This window comes from Podarcis pityusensis (assembly GCF_964106645.2).
Source record: "Podarcis pityusensis genome assembly, chromosome: 10".
In the NCBI taxonomy this organism is placed as follows: Eukaryota; Metazoa; Chordata; class Lepidosauria; order Squamata; family Lacertidae; genus Podarcis; species Podarcis pityusensis.
The window spans coordinates 73,680,541-73,700,747 of NC_138035.1; the positions used below are offsets into that span (position 1 = coordinate 73,680,541).

Genomic DNA, 20,207 nt, shown 5'->3' on the forward strand with positions numbered 1-20,207 from the left:
TGGGTTGTAAGTGGGACAAATAGGAGTTTTGGAGGGTCTGTTAAAGTTGGGGGAATTGTCTAAGGCCAGTGGCCAAGGATTATGGGAGTTGGGGGTCCAATATAAACTGGAGGACCACAGGTTTCACTCTCCTTGGTGTAAGAGAAAGAGTCAATCCCTCTACCGATGCCTTGTTATCCTCCCTGGTTGCTTTTAAAAATAAACAAAAACCTGTGGAGGACCCTATCATGGAACTCACAGCATCTTGTCTAGTTTGACCCTAAGACAAAGCTTTTCCCCATGCTCCCATTTGTTTACTGGTAGATGTCATGGCAAACAGACTTCATCTGCTCACCACCATTGCTGGGGCCACAATATGCCAACCATCTTTAGCTGATACTACTTCAATCCAAAACTCACCAATTTTTTGTAAAGTGCCATACATATTAGGGGTAACAACAAATCAGTGCTTTATCAGATAGCCAGTTCTGGTGTCTGAGAAGCTGGTTAATTTCAAATTCTTTCTGATTCTGCCCATAGCTGGCAACTACTGCCTGGCTCCGCCCACCACTCATAAATTTCTGCCCTGCTAGGCTCCTAACAAGTTTTTACTCTGCTGCTGGGTCCTTCTAGAGCATCAGAATTTTTGAAATTAAATGGTCATCCTAGTGGCGATATTCCTGCTTCCACATTCAAGGCTGAATAGGCTGTGAATCTTCAAGCTTGTTGCTGTGCTAAAAGGTTTTTTGTGGAGAAGCTAATCTATCGCCTTACATGAGGAACTATCCATGAGCGTGTCTGTCAAAGAAATGTCTTGTTCTCCCTTCATTACTGTTGAAGCAATCCATCACTGCGTGCTCTAAATGGACTGTCATACTGTTGTCTAGTAAAAGTCACCCATCGCTCCCTGACCGCCAACTGTGGTGGATGGTTGAAAAGGCAATATCAACTGCAATCAAGAACACGTAGACAGAATTTACAGCCTCACATCCCACTGAGCTCTCTCTACTGCAAGGATTACCTGTCTTTATAATCACCCAGAGCATTTATTTGTCCAGCCTCTGTTCCAATTCATTGGTTTATGTTGCTTCCTTATTGTTGTTCTTCTTAAGCCAAATAAATAGAGTGGGTTAGATCTGTTGAAATGGCTAGGCCTCCCCCGCCACTCTGGGCGGCTTCCAACAGAATATTAAACACACAATAAAACATCAAACATTAAAAACTTCCCTAAACAGGGCTGCCTTCAGATGTTTTCTAATAGTCAGGTAGTAGTTTATTTCCTTGACATCTGGTGGGAGTGTGTTCCACAGGGCAGGTGCTACTACCGAGAAGGCCCTCTGCCTGGATCCCTGTAACTTTTCTCACAGTGAGGGAAAGCATCCACTCTACCACTGAACTATGGATTGCCCCCAAGATCCTTGGTTGATTTCACCCAGTTTTGTCTACTCAGATTGGTAGTGCCTTGCTTGGGTAGAAGCCAGTGGAGGCTGATCCATTGAGGCAGATGGGTCACTGACCCACCAACCTCAGTCTTCCCTCACTCAGCCCCCACCTGCATGTCTTCTTTCTTACAGCCAGTCCAAGGTTGTAAGTCTCGGTGTTGTCCTTTGTAGAACTCAGCAGGAAAGAGGCTGGGGATCATCCTAGAATTAGTTGGCTCTGCCTGTCATTGACTCTGACTCCACCTACTGTTGGTCTCTCTGCTTTCGACCTAACGGGCATCGGCCACCATGGCTGGAGACTTTTCCCTGATAATCTACCTGAGGTCATTTTACCTGGAGATGCTTGGGATTAACATTGGACATTTATGCATACAAAGCATGCACCCCACCACTGATCTATACCCCAACCCTAAGATTCTGCAAAAACATAAAATCTGGGAGTCAGCACCATTCGGCAGGTAAAAGTGATGAACTGGGTATCAGAGGATAAGGAGTTCCTTTCCTGTTTTTTCCTTCCTAGCCTGGTGCTGTGCAGGCTGTTGGAACAAGTCCAGAAATTTTCCCACATTATTTTTCCTCCAGATGCAATACAGTGTGAATCCCCCACTGATATAAGTGGAAAAGCTCAAATTGATTTTCGTGGACGTCAGACAGGGCACAGTATAATTGTCTTTAAGTTGTGAAGTACTTTGGGACTTGCAGAGCAAAAGAACTACATGTCAAGTATACCTTTTGTATTTGACATACGTGCTGAAATAACACACTTGCCATTTTTTATATATATCTTAAGCATTTATTATTTATTATGTCTATATCCTGCCTGTATTTTTTCCACAGAAAATCTCAAGGCAGACACACACACACACACACACACACACACACACACACACACAATGGTTGGGGCTGCACCTTGAGCAAGTAATCATAGATAGCTGGTGAGAATAACATGAATTTGAATGTGGTTATTGGCCCCAGGCTTCTTATGCCACCTTGAGTTCCTGAAGTTATGCTTCCCTCTACCAAACTCATCATGTTGCTCTGGGCTTGAAAATTGCATGTTCTAAAGAATTCAGGTCTCCCGCAAATACAGTAGTAGCCCCATGTTGATGACCCTTCAACATGTTGATGACCATGTTGATGATCCAGAGCATCTCAGAAGATCATTATGTGCAGTACATCAGAACGTCACATCATCATTATATTGTGCCTTTCCTTGCTCCCTGCTCCACATTTTTGGTACTGAGCGTGGAGAAGCGCAGACTCAAATTACATTTGGGATATGAACTAGATGTTGCAGAAGGGGAAGAGGCAACTTCCCCACCACCACCCCGCCCCTTCTCCCCTTTAACTTTGTCCTTTACATTATTTTTTCTCAAGCAGCAACAGGAGCTAAAAATATTTCTAGGAAAAATTTAATGTCCCAGCGCAACTTTGGTTCCCTGTTTCTTTCATGTCTGTGCTCTCTTCTGTCAACAGCAGACAGTGCAGAGTCTGATAGGCCTTTGACAAAGAGCTATTGATGGGGGTGGCTGTGTGAACTGGCCTGGCGTTGGTCACAGGCAGCCTCTGAGAGACCTGCTGCCCCTATATTTCAATAGACTCCAGTGTGTTGAGCCATTTGTTGAAAGGTCAGAAATGAACAGAGAAATGGAATGGTGTAAAAAAAAATCTTGTCCTCCTATAAATATCAGTCACAGTTAAAGGCACTTTATTGTACTTCCTCTCTCCAATGCCCCTGTGTGCATGAGGATTTCTCTCACGAAAGCTCCCTCTGTTGTGGTTTCCCAAATGCCAGGCAATTCCTCAGACTGTGCAGTTATTTGAGGAGAAAGGCAGTAGTCTTTGCCTCCAGTTTGTGCCTTCCCTTCTAGATGGAGTAATAGTCATCCTCCAGTCAACACTGCGAGGTTTAGGTGATGAACAGGGAAAGTCTTGTTGTGTAAACGGACAAGCTGTGTACAGTTCAGGGAGCTGGTCCACTGGACCAACTGCGAATTGGTGGGATTCTTCAGGTTGCTGGATCTGAGCTAGCAGTTGCCTTCATGATGACTTTAGCTGCCAAGCTAGAAGACATTGAAGCCACGTTGGAGCATCTGCTAATGGATGTGTTTGTAAGTAAAGCCGGTTTTCAGTTCCAAAGTAATATGCTGATCATTGTAAAAGCAGGAGAATTTGGCATGTAGTAGGAACCCTTTAAAGTCCTTGACAAGCTGCGTGTCCAGCAACATATGTCTATGAAGAAATAGTGTTGTTGTTGTTGTTGTTGTTGTTGTGCTTTCAGCAGAAATATGTGAACTAGCAGAGCGTGAAGGGGAGGCAAGATATGCTTTGCATTAATTTTGCAGAGTACAATTGTTTAATTTCAGTGATGCATACACAACTGGGAAAAATTACTCTAATATGCTGTAGTAGCAAACCTTACTGAAAGCTACACTGATAGTGTTACAACCATTTGAGATCCAGCCGGCTTTGCAAGATAAATAGCATTGTGGTGGCTTTCCTCTGTTAGTATAGAACTATTATTACGTTCTTTCACTTCTGTGAACTGCGATTTTCTCAAGCTTAGGGTTATTTAAGAGACTTAAAAGAGGTGTCCTTTGATGTAAAATGTGTTTGATTTGATTGAGGGGGGGGTGTGCTTGAGACATCTAGTAAACTTACTTCATCCTTGCCTCTAGCATTGAGAAATATGTTGTGGCTTGTTGGATCTTAAAAGAAAGAGAGGGAAAATGCCCCGGATATGTTGAGATGTATATTTCAAGAAGCCTTTTAAGTTTAGCTCTTTCTCAGTCTGCATCTGTATTAGAATTTGTTTTAAGATGTTTTAAAGATGTTTTAATTGTTTTGTCTCTTGTTGTTTGCTGCCCTGGGCTCCTTTGGGAGGAAGGGGGGGGATATAAATTTTATCTGCTATCTCCCCCCCTCTCTTTCTATACATGGCTTTTTCATTTTTGTTTAAACCAGACTTTATCTGAGATCACTATGTCTGACAATCAAAAAAGGTAATCTAGATTTATTCCTAGGTGTTTGGGATCAGAAACTAGTCTAGACTCCTTCAAGTATATGTTTTTAAACGTTAAAAAAACGATAACCTGCTTGTACAGTATTACAAGTGATTTTATCACCTCTCATGTTTCAGTTGCAGTCTTTTCCCTGCTATCTTCTACAGTGGCTTCTGTTCCTTACCTACAAGGCTCTACTCATTCTTGTGTCAAACCCTATATCGTAACTCACCTCCCTTCACAGGCCTTTCCTCCTGTCTATCAAATAATACCCTTCTTCCAGTCTCCGATGCTACCCCTTTGTGCAACAGCTTCACTTGCTCTATTTTTATCTTTGGCCATCTGCAAATCCCTCTTCAAGCCCAACTTCTTCCACACATCCTCCAAGTGGCTTTCCAGAGTTTTGTACTCTGTCACTTTTTCTGCTTCACCCTCTTTGCTATTATCCAGAAAACAGTGTGTGGTCCAGCGTCCACATGGAGCCTGTTGCTTGCTAGGCTTGCCCTGTAACTTTCAAGGAAGCAGCAGGGAATATACAGAATCAGTTCTGTTACTTCTTTTGAAATCTGTGAGACTGACCACTTGAGACAGGGCTTGCAGGCAACGAGATTTATTTCTTTATTTCTTTATTTGCACATTTACTGTTGTTTGTGTGCACTGTGCCCTACAGAATTTTGAAAATGAAAATGAAAAGCGTCTGCCAAACGAGCTTGCAATCTAAGTTTTGCCATGGGGGGGGGGGTGACAAGGGGGCAAGAGGCAGGAGCAAGAGCACTAAGCAGTGGGGAGAGGAGCGAGTTAACAAATGAACCAAAGCACTTACCTGTCCTGAGGCTTTGCTTCATTTGGGGATGAGAATTAAGGTGTTAAGCTGAAGACTTTGTAGAAAGACAAACAATTTGAGGGAAGATGATGATCTGATGCTTAACTTGTTCATGTTGCATAGATGATATGCCCAATTGGGTAGGGAGTTGCTGCACACCAGCTCCATGTGATCACTGATGCCAAATGTATTTATTATTACTTTTACTGATGTGTTGCAGTGAGTTCATATTTTCTTGTGCAAATGTAATCAGCAAATGGTATGTATAAATAAGCACACACAGGCAAAATGCCTAGTCTAAGGGTTGTTGCACCACATGCACAATGACTGGCAATGGCTAGCCTCTCTTCCACCCCTTCCAAGGAGCTCTCAGGTTTGTCGAATCATTCTTTGTTCTCCACCATTCATTCAGTCAATCAAACAATAAAATGTCATGAAAGTGTGCAATCTGTTGAGACATCCCTATTAAAACAAATACTCAGACTCACTGTTCAACCACAAAACCAGTTAAAGCAAGCACACACATATGTCCTGTGGCAGAAACAGCAGCTATCCTACCTTCTCTGGAAGACTTTGCGGAATAGAAATGCTTTCTCTGCCCCCATATGCCAGGAGAGAAGCCGTCTCCTTAGGCAGAGACCGCAGGTGCTCAAAGGAATAACTGCAGGAAAAGTATGCTGCTCCTTGTAACTGACTTCTGAGCCTTCAGAGGAAGGCCCCAGTCCATGAAATAAGCATACAAAGAGGTTCATATTGGAGCACACATGCTGTAATGGCAACTTTGGGCAGCGGGAAGAGGAGCCCCCATGAGCACAGCAACAGGTGCCCTGCTTGTGCTTTGAGGCACATATGCAGATGCTCAAATATTAATTTCAATGGGGGGGGGGGACCAAAACTGTGCAATGAATGAAATGTACACACAGAGTTCTGCTTCTTCCACTGATATTAATGGACCTTTTGGAATAGGAGAGCTCCATCTACCCTTTGAAGTTCCCATAGTCCTAAAACATCTCTAAAATGGGATTGCATATCCATTGAGCTTGCTGTTTTCTAGTTCCCATCTGCCCTGTGCCTGTCCAAGCAATGAGTATTTATTCTGCTCTGAGAGCCATATGTGATGTGTTATGTTGCAATTAATGTGTATATAGAATTATATATAGCTAATAGGAACTTAGTAAATATTTGGTAAGCATTTCCTGCTTTCCTAAGTGGTAAGATGTTTAAGGGAGAGTAAGTACTGCATGATTTAGTTTCCTCTGTAGGAGTGCTCTGGAGATGTATGTTATATTGTGATATTTATTTTACTTACGTGCAAGCAGAGGATAAGGGAGGCTAATTCAGACCAGGTCCTCAAGAAAAGCAACTGCATCCCAAGGATCTTCCAGCCAAATCATTGGGACATGGGTGGTGCTGTGGTCTAACCACTGAGCCTCTTGGGGCTGCTGATTGGAAGGTCAGTGGTTCGAATCCGCGCCACGGAGTGAGCTCCCATTGCTCTGTCCCAGCTTCTGCCAACCTTTTAGAGTTAATACTCTGAAGAGATCTGTATCCTTATAAGGGTCTCTTCTTAATAATCATGGAGCCCATAGCCAGTGGTGTGGTGTGTGCTGCGCCTGACCTAGCCATGCTTTGCCTGCGCTTCAGTTGGAACGGTCTCCCTCAGTCCTTGGAGGTTTTTAAGCAGAGGTTGGATGACCGTCTGCCAGGGATGCTTTTGCTGAGATTCCTGCCTTGCAGGGTGTCAGACTAGATGACCCTTGGGGATCCCTTCCAACTCTATGGTTCTAAATTGGACCCAAGAGACCAAAGCACCATCACCAGCTATTGCATGGCAGGCAAGTCAGCCAGCTCTGCGAAGCTGCTCTCAGTTTAGCTGGGCCCCCTGCTGTGGAAGAACAAGGATTAACAGAACATCTCCTGGTCTGGCTCCCAATTACCAGGTCTTTTAACAGGTCTGCCGCCCACCAGCCACCTGATGCCACTGGCCCCTAGGGCTTTTTCAGCCACAACCCCTTTCTCTCTCTCCCAGTCTCCATTCTCATTTTGCCAATATGATCCTTTAAAACACATTCTGCCTGCATTGTATCACCTTGAGTATATTTTGTTGTCAGTCCCTGCTTGTGATGTCTCTGTGTGTTCTTTTGCAAAGGACACACAATAGGGGCCCATATTGCTTCATCCCTTTGTGTATGCAAACGTACATTTTTATTTTTTATTTTTAAGCAGCAGCTAACACTAAATTCAGTATGAAGCAACAGGGGAATGCAAAGTGTATTTTCATTTAAGGTCATTAGTAGATTACTAAGTATTTTGCCATCAGCATGAAAACTAATATTCAGATTAGCATCTGGCCATTCAACTGAAATGAACTGCTGGTGAATATTGTTTCAGGTAACAGGACTCACCTGGGAATTGTCCCCCAGAACCTTCCTTCCCATTCATCTTGATCTGTGTCAGTGTTATTGCTTTAAAAGTGAGATGATGCATTGTCATATTCAATGCTCTTGTGTCCTCCTTTGTTCCAGGTCTGGGGCATATGCTTGCAAATCATTGTAAAATAGAATTCTGGGGCCTTAATATCCCAGCAGTCCTAGAGGGGGCTGCACACTTGACATTTTTGTTTTTTTTCTCTTTACAAGAATGTAAATCATATGGATGGATTTACACTGAGCAACAATGATAATGAGATTGCATAAATGTAAATAAGATTCAGCTGCAGAATCCGGAAAGCTCCAGAAGCCTGATTGATCACATACTTGATAAAACTCTGGCACAACATAAGAGAGCCAACAAGTTATAGGCACTATCCCCAATAGCTGATCATATATGGTGCGTGGAAATGACACCTCAAACTTTATTCCATTTGTTTCTAGTTAAAGAATAATATATTGTAAAGCTGGAAGAGCTCTTTCCTTGAGAAATACTGCCTCTAAGAGTTTTGGGATTGGCCTGGGTGGGCCAGTGGTTTGGCTTAGTTCAGGTACGAGGGGCTAGTCTTTGTTCAGTCACCATTAATCCCTGTGAGGTTGCACCCTCAGCAAAAGAAGGTTGCTACCATTTTCTGTTTTGAAACTTTAAGTTGAGAAAGAGAGCAAGAGTGAGAGGGGCAAAAGGAGATAAAGGAGTGAGAAGAGAACTAAGAAATGTGGATATATTTAGTCCAATGTGGCAGCAGGGGAGTCTAGGTTTATAAAGACGGAAGACAACTGGTATTTGGTATAAGGTGAAGATTGTGATATAAATAAAGAATATTTGAGCAAAAATTAATAATCCTACAGGCCTTAAATATCAAGAGTGGGGAGTGAAACTCTCAGTCAAGGACATGCAAGGCCTTCAGCATTAATTTTCAGCATTAATTATTTCCATAGCTAGCAGAGGACTAGCCAGGGTTTTTGCCCTGGGTGAAGCCTCCAAGGGGTGCCATTGAGGCTCCCAGCTTGTCTGGGCTTCAGGCGTTGGCTTGCACACCCAGCCTTCCTGCTCCTAGGTGAGCGATCCTCCTTCCCCTTTCCCCAGGAAGCAGAAGAAGGGCTCCTTGGTCTGGTTTTGCAACTGTGTGAGAGAGAAATCCTGGGTTTAGTGTTCCTGTATGTTAGGTGATTATTGCTTCTACAAAGCTTTGCGTTCGGGGCAAGGCACAGCCTTTGGATTTTTGTGCCGTGTGGTGGGACTTTATACAGTATGCCAGTGGTAATAATGGAAGCAACTTAACGTCTGAGGTCAACAGGAATATCTGGCTGGCATGAAGCTTTATGGTATTAGCTTGCTGGTGCAACATATATATTATTCTTTTGTGTTCTTATTCCCGCCCCCGCCCCCATGTCTTTAGTTAATTTGGATCCGGCCTTTAATATATAACAGTAGTTTATTTATCTCACAGTTACCTGCAGCAAATAATCATAATGCTATAAGTTGATATAAAATATAATATAATATAATATAATATAATATAATATAATATAATATAATATAATATTTACACCCCGCCCACTCTGGGCAGCTCCCAACCGAATATTAAAAACACAATACAGCATTAAACATTAAAAACTTCCCTAAACAGCCTTCAGATGTCTTCTAAAAGTAAGATAGTTGTTTATTTCCTTGACATCTGGTGGGAGGGCGTTCCACAGGCCCTCTGCCTGGTTCCCTGTAACCTCACTTCTCACAGTGAGGGAACCGCCAGAAGGCCCTCAGCACTGGACCTCAGTGTCCGGGCCGAGCAATGGGGGTGGAGATGCTCCTTTAGGTCTACTGGGCTGAGACTATTTAGAGCTTTAAAGCTCAGCACCAACACTTTGAATTGTGCTCAGAAATGTGCTGGGAACCAATGTAGGTCTCTCAGGATCGGTGTTATATGGTCTTGGCCACCACTCCCAGTCACCAGTCTAGCTGCCGCATTCTGGATTAATTGCAGTTTCCGAGTCACCTTCAAAGGTAGCCCCACGTAGAGCGCATTACAGTAGTCCAAGCCGGAGATAACTAGAGCATGGACCACTCTGGCAAGACATTCCACGGGCAGGGAGGGTCTCATCCTGCATACTAGATGGAGCTGGCAGACAGCTGCCCTGGACACAGAATTGACCTGCTCCTCCATGGACAGCTGTGAGTCCAAAATTACTCCCAGGCTGCGCACCTGGTCCTTCAGGGGTACAGTTACCCCATTCAGGACTAGGGAGTCCCCCACACCTGCCCGCCCCCTGTCCCCCAAGAACAGTACTTCTGTCTTGTCAGGATTCAACGTCAATCTGTTAGCCGCCATCCATCCAACAGCCTCAGACACTCACACTGGACCTTCACTGTCCTCACAGGTTCTGATTTAAAAGAGAGATAGAGCTGGGTATCATCTGCATACTGATGAGCACCCAGCCCAAACCCCCTGATGATCTCTCCCAGCAGTTTCCTATAGATGTTAAAAAGCATGGGGGAGAGGATGGAACCCTGAGGCACCCCCTCCTAAGACCATAAAAAATGCATACTTTACTTGTTATAAGTTACGCTGGATATTTTGTTGGGTAAATTATGCTGGAAATCAATTAAAATATTGTTTAAAAATAAAGCATTGAATTCAAATAATATATTTTCTACTTTGATGCCCTTTACGAACAAATGTTGTGAGCTGTGTGTCCGTGCGCAGGTGCGCAGGGTGTGTGCTAAACTCTGTCTTTGACCCCTGGGGGAAAGAAAGCCTGGTTTTGCCCCTGCAGCGTAACATGTGTGATCTGCTGCATGGAAGAAGCTGATTAAAGCACAGTTGTGTGACGGAAGGTGTATGTAGCAAGTCTTGTGCATGCGAAATGGCTCTCCAAACCACCTTAGCTGTTTCTGTCCCACAAAGAGTGAGAAAAGAGGAACATTGTGGCAAGCTGCTTTCCCACAAGCAACTTGTGACATGGAGGTATACCCATGAAGTTGTGTTTTGAGCAGCCATGTGCAGGGCAAGTTGACTTTCTGCAGCTGGATCCAAGTATGGAGATGTCCTGTGATAGTTCTAGTACTCCCCCCACCCTGCTGCCGCCACCAACAATTTGTATGGTTATGCTTCCCTCCGCTTTTTTTTCTTTTGCCATTCTCACATTATCAGCAGCTTTCTCTGGGGACATAATGTTCTTGTTACAGCATTGGCACCATGCTATCTCCAAAGCAGCAGTTGCCCTATTGGCCCTTTCCTCCCTTTTATTCCAAAAGGACACTAGAAGGCTTTGTGGCTTCTGTGAAATGAGATAAAAAGGGAAGCATCAGATGCGGCACGACATAATTAGTTGTCCTCACTTAGCTGTCCTCAGAGCTTGTTGAACAGAGAATTGAGCAGGAGTGGTCAAACCACAGCCAAAGACTCATAGATGGGCTAAAGCGTTAAAATGGGGTGGGGGTCCTTTGAACTCTGAAAAGAATGTTAGTTGGCTTGCAGGGCTTTTAAATGCTGAATTTGGGAAATGAAGTACTGCCAGAGCTACACAACTTGTCTAGTGTTCGACTTCTTTGAAAGCCGCTTGCTAGATTCAAAAGAATAAGGGAAGCCAGAGCAACTGTAGGCCAAGAGCACTGTGGAAAATTAAAAGGATGTCTAGATGAAGCCGGCTGACACTGCTCAAAGCTCTGGGACGGGTGTGTGTGTGTGTGTGTGTGTGTAGGCATCACCACTGAGCCCTGCCAGGCTGGTGGTGCCATCACAGCTGCCCACGATGCCAGGTGCTGATGCCAGCCCTGGAATTAATCTGTCCCTAAACAAAATTAAAATGCACTGTTGAACACAGCTCTAATCTGGAAGACAAAGACAGCACTTCAGCAGTTTTCTAGTAACATCCACTGAGGATAACCAGAACTGTCCGAGAAAATCTCTGGCATTTCAGTTGGTGGTATGTAGACAGCACCAAAAATCAGTAGTGTGGATAATATTTGTTCTTTGTTGTTGTTTTTTGTTGGTGTAATAATTCCTGAATTTGCATTGTTGCTTCACTAAACACAATCTATTAGTACAGATTACCAAAATTTACATTCCTGAGTAGAAAGGGATTGCAAAAAAAGAAGAGGTGATAATGGACTTTTCTAGAAAGCATGGAAGAATCCAATGTGCCTTCTTACCTGCTATAATTGCTAAGCATCCTCGCAGCCCCAACTGATCATTGGTGTTGAGAACATGACATCAGTCTTAATGAAACATGCAGTAATATAAGACATTATCAAAATGTAAAGTGATCCATTAACCTATATGGGAAGCAATAGATTGCTCAGTTTGGCAGAGCTGCTGGGACTTGCTAATGGAACAAAGGGGAGCTAGTTGGTACTTTGTACAGTCACAAATCATACATAATGTAATAGCCTAACGGATACACTTGGCTTCTGTGAAATAACCAATATTTTTTTATTTCTCTGCAAGAGGGGTGAGCTCATCTGGGTTGAACTGTGCTAAGAGTAAGCTCACAGATTCCTGGCTGGTCTCTCATGCTTAAAATGGTCAGAGCCAGGCTTGGGCTGTGAAAGGTTGTACCCAAATCAAGTCCTAAAATGTGTGTTCTCCAGCCTTAAGATCCCTGGATTCAACTATTTAAGCTTGAGCTGGTGGGTGGGATGCAGCAAGCAGAAGGCGTTGATCTGTTGACTTTGCATCTGCCATATGTGATTATAATGACCTACCTTACAGGATTGTTGTAAGGATACAGAGATGATGCAGCTGACATGCTTTGAATATGCTAAAGCTCCATGTAAAGGCTAAGCATTAACGTTTTGATGCAATGAGGTCGAGTTAAACAAGATTTAAAGTCCATGTTTATTTAATATTCCTTTCCACTAGGTTCGGTTTATTGGATTTTTGTTTAGCTTCCAAAAACAAAAAGCCCTGAAGTCATTTACAACAACACAACAAAATGTAAAACATCCAATCTTTGGTGCTCCCTAATGCACAGGAATAATAATAATAAAAATATTTGCCTATCACCAGAAGAATGACAAAGTTGGCACCAGGTGGGCCTTCCTAGTCTGCTCACAGTGGCTAACAGAATTGTAAAGAGGGGAAGACACAAGATCTACCCACACTGGAAGAATGGCAGATGAAACTGATGGACTATATGGAACTGGCGGAAATGACTGGCAGAATCCGTGACCAGGGAGAAGAGTCGGTGGAGGAAGATTGGAAGAAATTCAAAGACTATCTTCAGAAACATTGTAGAATCAAAGAATGTTAGAGTGATGTTGGACTGAAAATAAGCGGTTTCCAGCTGTACAGGTTAAAGTTAATGATAGATTAAGATTAAGATTAGGATTAAAGACGTTTAAAGAAATGGAAATCTGACAATTAAGAGGGAAAATTTTAATGTTATATTATATTAAGATTAAAGATCAGGTTTAAAGAAATTGAAGACATATATTACAATATTATATTAAAGTTAAAGATTGGGATTAAAAAAGTTGAAAAGAAATTGCTGGACAAACAATTTGGATTGGAATACAAAAGAGGGAGGTATGAGGAAGTCCAGAAAATAAGCAAACTAAAAAAACGGAAATGGAAAAGAGATATTGTTTTTAATTGTTATGTTTTTTGTCCTTTATTGTTGAATTGTGTTCTTTTTTGTGTGTTCTTGTTATCTTTTTTGTTCTTTTTTTTGAGATATGTATTGTGTATTTTTTTTCTTTTTTTGTTGTTTAAAACTTAAATATAAAATTATTCAAAAAAATACCACCAGAATTGTAAAGAGGAATTGCACTAAATGGACACAAAATAGAAGATTGGGGGCTTTTGGCCCCTTTCTCTGTGCTGGAAATTGTTGGTGCTGAGCGGCAGCAGCAAGGTTAGTGGGCGGTGGCAACCTTTGGCCCCTTTGCTCTGCTACCGGCATTTTGTCCAGTAGCTTTCAGGATATGGCCCTTGCAAAAACATATATGAGGCAGTAGCCTAAAATACTGAGCTAATACAAGTGCCAGAGTGAGATCCATTTCCTGCAGCCCTAAGAGCTGATCACGACATGAGAAATTATATCCGCTACAGAATCCTTTTTGTTTATGTAAGTGTTCCAGGCCAAAGGACACTTCCCTGTTCCCCTGGCGATATTGGAGCAGCATGTCTCAAAGGCAGCTGTGTCAAACAACTTCCCTCTCTGATTAATGGCTGCTCCTCAGAGGCATGTGGGAAAATAGAAAATCCAAACTATTTTCTGCACTGACAGCATTCACTCTTTTATTTATATATCTATATAGTGAACAAACTTAAGGGTGTCTCATAAATATTTAAGGAGATTGTGGAATGATAAGAGGTTTTGGGGGCACACCATAAACTGCAATTTATTTTTCTGTTCTAGTGATGCTTGTAGAGAGACCAGGACTGAGCAAGTGAAACTACACATGCCAAAAAATTACAGGAATTTTGCAAGGCTCTCTAATTCTAATAAAATAATTTATGATGGGAGAAAACCCCATGCAATGATACTTTGACAAATATTTCCTGTAAATAGGCTCCCACGTGTCAGATTCATTTAATCGCGTTCACTGAAGCACAAGCACTGAGGAGTGATCAAAGTCTAGCTTCCTTTAGATCATGGTTAAACAGATTCAAAAAATTCATCAGATGACGCGCATTTACAAAATTCAGCATATGAGTGAAACAGAAGGAAAAGTTAACTCCCAGTTATTTCTCCTGTTACATATGATGCATGCAACTCGGCATCATTTTCTTTGTGAAGGAATTCAAAGCAGCACTGTGACAATCCTTCCTTCAGCCAAAGCTTTTCAGCCTGCCAGACAGAACGATCGCCCTGCTTCCTCCTGCACATCTTTCTGGGGGTTCCCCCCAAACCCCACTGAGACAATTCCAGCAGCGCATGGAGCACAGAGGGGAAGGAGGGGGGCGGAGGTCTGCGGCACATGCAGAGGCTCTTGCATGGGCTTCCACTAGTGGGACTGCTAGTCTGAATCCTGCCCTTAGCATGTTAGTTACATTTATATCCATCTTTACATGAAAAATGCCCAAGGCTGCTAACAACAATAAAATCTACTGGGAAAACAGCTGATTTGTAAACTTTGGGAATTCTTACTATTCAGAGTGATGAGAACAGGAGGCAGCATCCCTTCAGTTCCCAATTAGGTCCAATCTTTCAAGATATTAAATTCAACCAGAAGTTTTATTGTAGAAATAGCCACGTGGCAGGCCGTGGACCACATCTCCAAAATGATTCTGCCTGGTTCCCAAGCGTCTGGATAAGGACTGAAATAATGGTCCCATATTGAGGAATTCACTTGTCTTGGACCAGGAATCCTCAGATGCAGAGTCTTCCTACAACAGAAGCCCCAAGGAGGAGAGATGGCTCCAACCCCAACACTTCTCATATGAATTCAGTGGCACCCGAGCTTGCATCTCATCCGCTGAACCCTGAAGAGGCATCTCTGCCTCCACACTCAGATGGATGGATCACAGACTCCTTGGTGCCTCTCAGAGCGAATAATTCTGGCTCTCCTGGACATTACCACAGTACTTCCTTTTGGAAAGTATGAATGAACGAGCCCCCAAGAAATTAAGGCATATGGTTCCCCAGGGATGATGCACTGGTCAATTCTGAGCCCTGTTCACTTGTTCTCCCCTCACACAATTACTATCAAGCATGGCCTATGAGTTCCATCCATTCAATCAAATTTTTTGAAGTAACAACAATTTTCCCTCTGTCACAATGCAAACCTAGAACTAAAGATTTACCTGTCTATTCGCTGCAACAACAGGGACACTGACTTTCCTAGTCCTGCATCCAATGCTATTCTTTAATTAACTTCCAGAATACATCAAAGCCTGGATATGCTGCGAGGTCCAAGAGAAGAGGGTTTCATATAGTCAAATGGAGATAGATGGCAATGAGCATTTGGGCACCAGACCTCTGAAGTGTTTGCTACTTTGAGTTCTTAGAAGAAAGAGAGAGAAATGGACTGTAGATGCATAAATTGTTAATGGGAATGAGTCTGTAAATGACACTGAAATATATTCTGTCTCATTTATGGGTTTTGCAAGACTAATAAAAGTCATTATTGCCCATACAAATGACTTCCTGCAAGCAGCTGTTTATATGAAACACCACACTTCAGGTCTTTCTCAACCAACACTAATGATTTACAGCAAGCAAAAATTCATGCTTTCAGCAATTAGAGGTACAGTTAGCAAAAGTTCTGAGAAGGTGATAGATCCAAGCAAAGAGCAAGCAAACCAGGCAGCAGCCAGATAGCCTGGCAATCACAGTTACTCTTGTCTAGGGCAAGAGGCTGTTTAAAAAACACACAAGAAAACTTTCATTTATTGCTGGGCATGCATTTACCCTGCACTGCAGGCATGGAATCCGTGGTTCTTGGAGAGTGCTATAGTGGCACCATTTGGATGAATAGACTGCAACTGGCAGGTCTGCACATGGGTGGGTGGGTGATGGACAATGCAAATGAATATGAGAGACAGGCTTTTCTCTGTCTATTAGTCCAAAGTTGTGTTACTCTGCAAGTCTGTTGTCCCCCTTGCTTTTGAAATTGAATAGAAAAGGTGAATTAGAAGTGATCGTTCACATCCCTTTGAATTTCTTCCTCTCCAATCTGCCAAGAAGTGAAGGGCTACACCCAAACTCCATTCTGGATTGAGACAAGCAATTGCTTTTCCAGACAGCTATAGGTGGAGTAAGAGAAGCACTCTTGCCCATTGTCAGGTCAGGAATTTTCGGTCATTTTAAAAACATGCAAAATCATTTAGGGCAGAGACGAAATGTGGGGCAAAGGAAACGTGTCTGTACACTGAAGCAACAATGGATGCAACAGATTTCTCTATCATAGCAAGAGCTTTTGTCCATCTCCGGCCTTAAACTTTTCATCCCAAAAGGAGAGGTAGCAGTTGTTTCACACAAAGTAGCAGAACCTTTGCAACATAGCTTCTGTGTGAGTGCTCAGCTTTCCAAAGCATTAACTTTCAGGGCATATTTATTTTATTTTAAATAAAGTGCTTCTTGCAGTTATTATCATTCAGTTAATTTCCCAATCCAGTGTTCCCACAGTACAGTGGTACCTTGGTTCTCGAACTTAAACTGTTCCAGGAGTCCGTTCGCTTACTGAAACCATTCGAAAACCAAGGCGCAACTTCCGATTGGCTGCAGGAGCTTCCTGCACTCAAGCAGAAGCCGCGTCAGACGTTCTACTTCTGAAAAAAATTCACAAACCGGAACACTTACTTCCAGGTTTGTGGTGTTCAGGAGCTGATTTCTTCGGGAGCCAAGCCATTTGATACCAAGGTACCACTGTATAGTAATGGGTTATAGCTGCCATGTCTTAAGAAATCAAGGCACTTCGAAATCCATTTGGATCTACTGGGCTGGGGGGACCTCAATAGGCTTGGTGGGGTTCAGGAGGGCCACCTTCCAATATACTATTCTGAGTGACACTTTCTGCTGGGGTCCATTCATTGTACAAGTAGCACAAACGCTTCTGAAGTTCATTGTGACAGACAGCTGAGCCAGACCAGAGCCTGGGGGTGCAGTGCCACAGAATTCCACCAGAGAGCTGGTGCCTCTCTCTGATTGGCTGCCAAGACAGCCTAGTCAGAAGGGGGTGGAGCCAGGGAGAATAAAAGCAGAAAGAAGCCGATAGTCTAAGGAAAAGAACAGGAGGTGGAGTTGCAGAGTTGGTTCTGGTCCGTGTGTGGAACATCCACTCTGAGGAGCAGAATATCCACAGTTATAGAAAGGAGTCTCTGAGCTTAGATACAAAGACCGAGTGTAGTATCTTGGGAGAGTATTCAGACAGGAGGAAAGGGAAGGTTGAATTTGAACAAGGAGAAATAGAGTCTGTGAGGATAAGTCTCCTTGGGTCTCATGTCAGTCAGGAGAGGAGGGATCCTCTAGACCAGGCATAGGCAAACTCGGCCCTCCAGATGTTTTGGGACTACAACTCCCATGATCCCTAGCTAACAGGACCAGTGGTCAGGGATGGTGGGAATTATAGTCCCAAAACATCTGGAGGGCCACTGAGTTTGCCTATGCCTGCTCTAGACAGAGAAGCTCCCAGACCAGTTAAGAGGGGTGTGGGGATCCCCTGGGATGGAAGTACCTCAGGAATGGGAGTGAGGAAAGGTTGGGAAACTGATGGAAAGTCCCCCCTTGTCTAGGAGCCAAAGTGTTAAGCTGAAACACCTACACAACCACTAAGTGAAGAAACTGAAGTGAAATAACGGGAGAGAAGCTGAGCATCGACCATCTAGGCTGGAAACCTGTAACACTGAACAGAAGGGTATTAACTGAAAATAAGCAGCTGAAGTTGAAAAGAAGCTCCATGTTTACTACCTTGTTTAGAAGCCTGAAACACCCACTAGATTTATTAAGAACTTCATCTCCCAACAAATCATTTGTTTTACCAACTTTACTCTGTATAATTGATCCTTTCTTGTTTGTTCAACTTCTGCCTGAGTATCAAAGTTTTATCTCACGCAAAAACTGTAAGATAACCCGTGGGGGTTATTTGGGGTCTACAGAAGGGGGGTTGCCTCATTTTAGTGGTAGAGCTGGGATCCGGAGATCCTTGTTTTCAGTTAAAGACAAAAAAGGGTTTCAAAATTAAAACAGTTTAATGCACTGTGCTGAAGTACATCCATTCATTTAAAATAGTCGGCATTGTTAAAATTTAATATGAGCAGATGTTTAGAGTTTTATGCAGCTGTCACGGGTGCCTAGTGGTTAATTCCATGATCCCAGGACCAGAGCGCTTTAGAGCTGCACTTATGTCAAAGAATGGTTGCACTCAGTGCTATTTTTTCTAGAAAAAGAGGTACCAGAACTCACCACGTATGCCTCCCTCATTCTTTTAGAATGGCAATGGCACCTGCCTGAGAGTTCTGGCTAGAAAAAAGCCCTGGTTGTGCTCATGTTGCTCTTAAAAATAAATGAATGAATTTCATTTAAGAGTGAAATTGAGTGGACCAGAAGCAACTTGCAATGCAGTCTGGCTGATTTAACTTATTCCATGACTTGTATGGAACTGGGGAAGGGACTAGTCATTCATTATATTTGCAGTTTTCAAGCTAGATCAGAGTTATTGTCATGTTAGTGGGGAAAAGTTCCTCCATTGTCCCAGAAAAAGAGAGAGTAATCACAATCTTGCTCCCTGATCCACCTGTGAACATACAATTATGTGAATCCAGGGGAAAAAATTATGTTCCATGCTGTGAAGTCGCCCTAGGTCAGCCAATGTAGAAGCAAGCAACATCTGCCCCTGAATGCTGTGCTTCAAAAAGCAGGCAGTTGTCATGGGAGATAGATTTTTTAAAAAAATAAATCAAGAAATCTCTGTTTTCATTTTCAAGGCCAACAGTGTAACCTTATACCAAGACTTTTAAATGAATCTATATGAATCAGTCATGCTGAAGCCATTTCCATCCTTTCCGGCTTGGCTTTCTCCTCCCTTCCTCCTTCCCTCTCACACGCATACACTGACTCAGTTTGCAGTGCACATATGGAACTAATTATGAACAAAGGCTGATTGTTTTAATATTTGGAATTTCCCACATCAAGCTGCTGCTTTTTCCTTTAATGCCTTTTAATGTGTGTGCAGTTATGCCAGCCAGATCTTTGTTAGAAACAACGTGCTTGTATATTACATTACTGCATTTCCCCCTCCCCCCCACACCCTGTTGGCTTTTTAGTTTTTGACCAAAAAATCTTTCCAGCTCTGCATTAAACCAGGTATTTAGATTGGCAAACGTTGTGATTCTCAGGAGTCATTCTGTCTTCCACAAAGTGATCTGAGGCCGTAAATTTATTTTGCAACCCTCTGACCTCTTCACTGATGCTCAGGCTTTGTAGCAGGCCAACAGAACTGTGACCCACCATTGGTCCTGAATGTAGCCCTTCAGCCACGTAGCGTGTCGTTCCAGTTCCTGGACAATCCTTCATAACTACATCCCAGGCAGCAGTGGCACTGGGTTGCCTCCAAGATTGAGGGGGCACGGGGCGTGTATGTGTGATGTCATGCGCGTAACACGTGATGTCACACACATCTCCCAATGCTGTGCAGGCCACTGCACCTTCTGTGATGTTGCACTGGACCCCTCAGTATTGGGGGGGCTGAGCCCCCTTCAAACAAATAAGACACCTCCACCCCCTAGATTTGGTGCAACTGCCAGGCAGGCAGGCAGGCAGGCAGCAAAAAAAAAGTCTTGATCAAGCTGGTTGTGGCCTACTGTCCATGGCTGCTAAGCTGTGTTTTGCCTGGTGGGGTCATTTTACTGTGCTCTTGAGCAGGCTGGTGACTCCTTTTGTTCCCAGCCTGATTGCTCTGTGTGCTATTATGCTCTCTCATGTCTGGAAGGAAGCAAAATCTGAACATAGGATTTCACATTAATCTCCACACCAGATGGTGATACACCAGATATTGTTTGGGAGAAGAACATGTGATCGACTATAGAGCAAACCAGAAGGGGTCTACAGTCACATGGTGGCATGTATAAAGAAGTCTGATTTAGCT

The 20,207-nt window shown here is 43.2% G+C and overlaps 1 protein-coding gene across 4 annotated transcripts in view; it reads left to right on the forward strand.

Moving 5' to 3' along the window:
- The window catches only part of FRMD4A (FERM domain containing 4A), a 411,715-nt gene that overhangs the window by 122,642 nt on the left and 268,866 nt on the right, over window positions 1-20,207 (forward strand). Inside the window, exon 1 of one of the 4 annotated variants that reach the window (XM_081023498.1) lies at window positions 3,168-3,532. The exons of the other annotated variants lie outside the window; for them this stretch is intronic. Within the exon in view, the coding sequence (XP_080879624.1) occupies window positions 3,464-3,532 (69 nt within the window). The 5' untranslated portion in view covers window positions 3,168-3,463. Of the gene's footprint in view, window positions 1-3,167; window positions 3,533-20,207 lie in introns of those variants that run through there. 4 annotated transcript variants of the gene reach the window in all.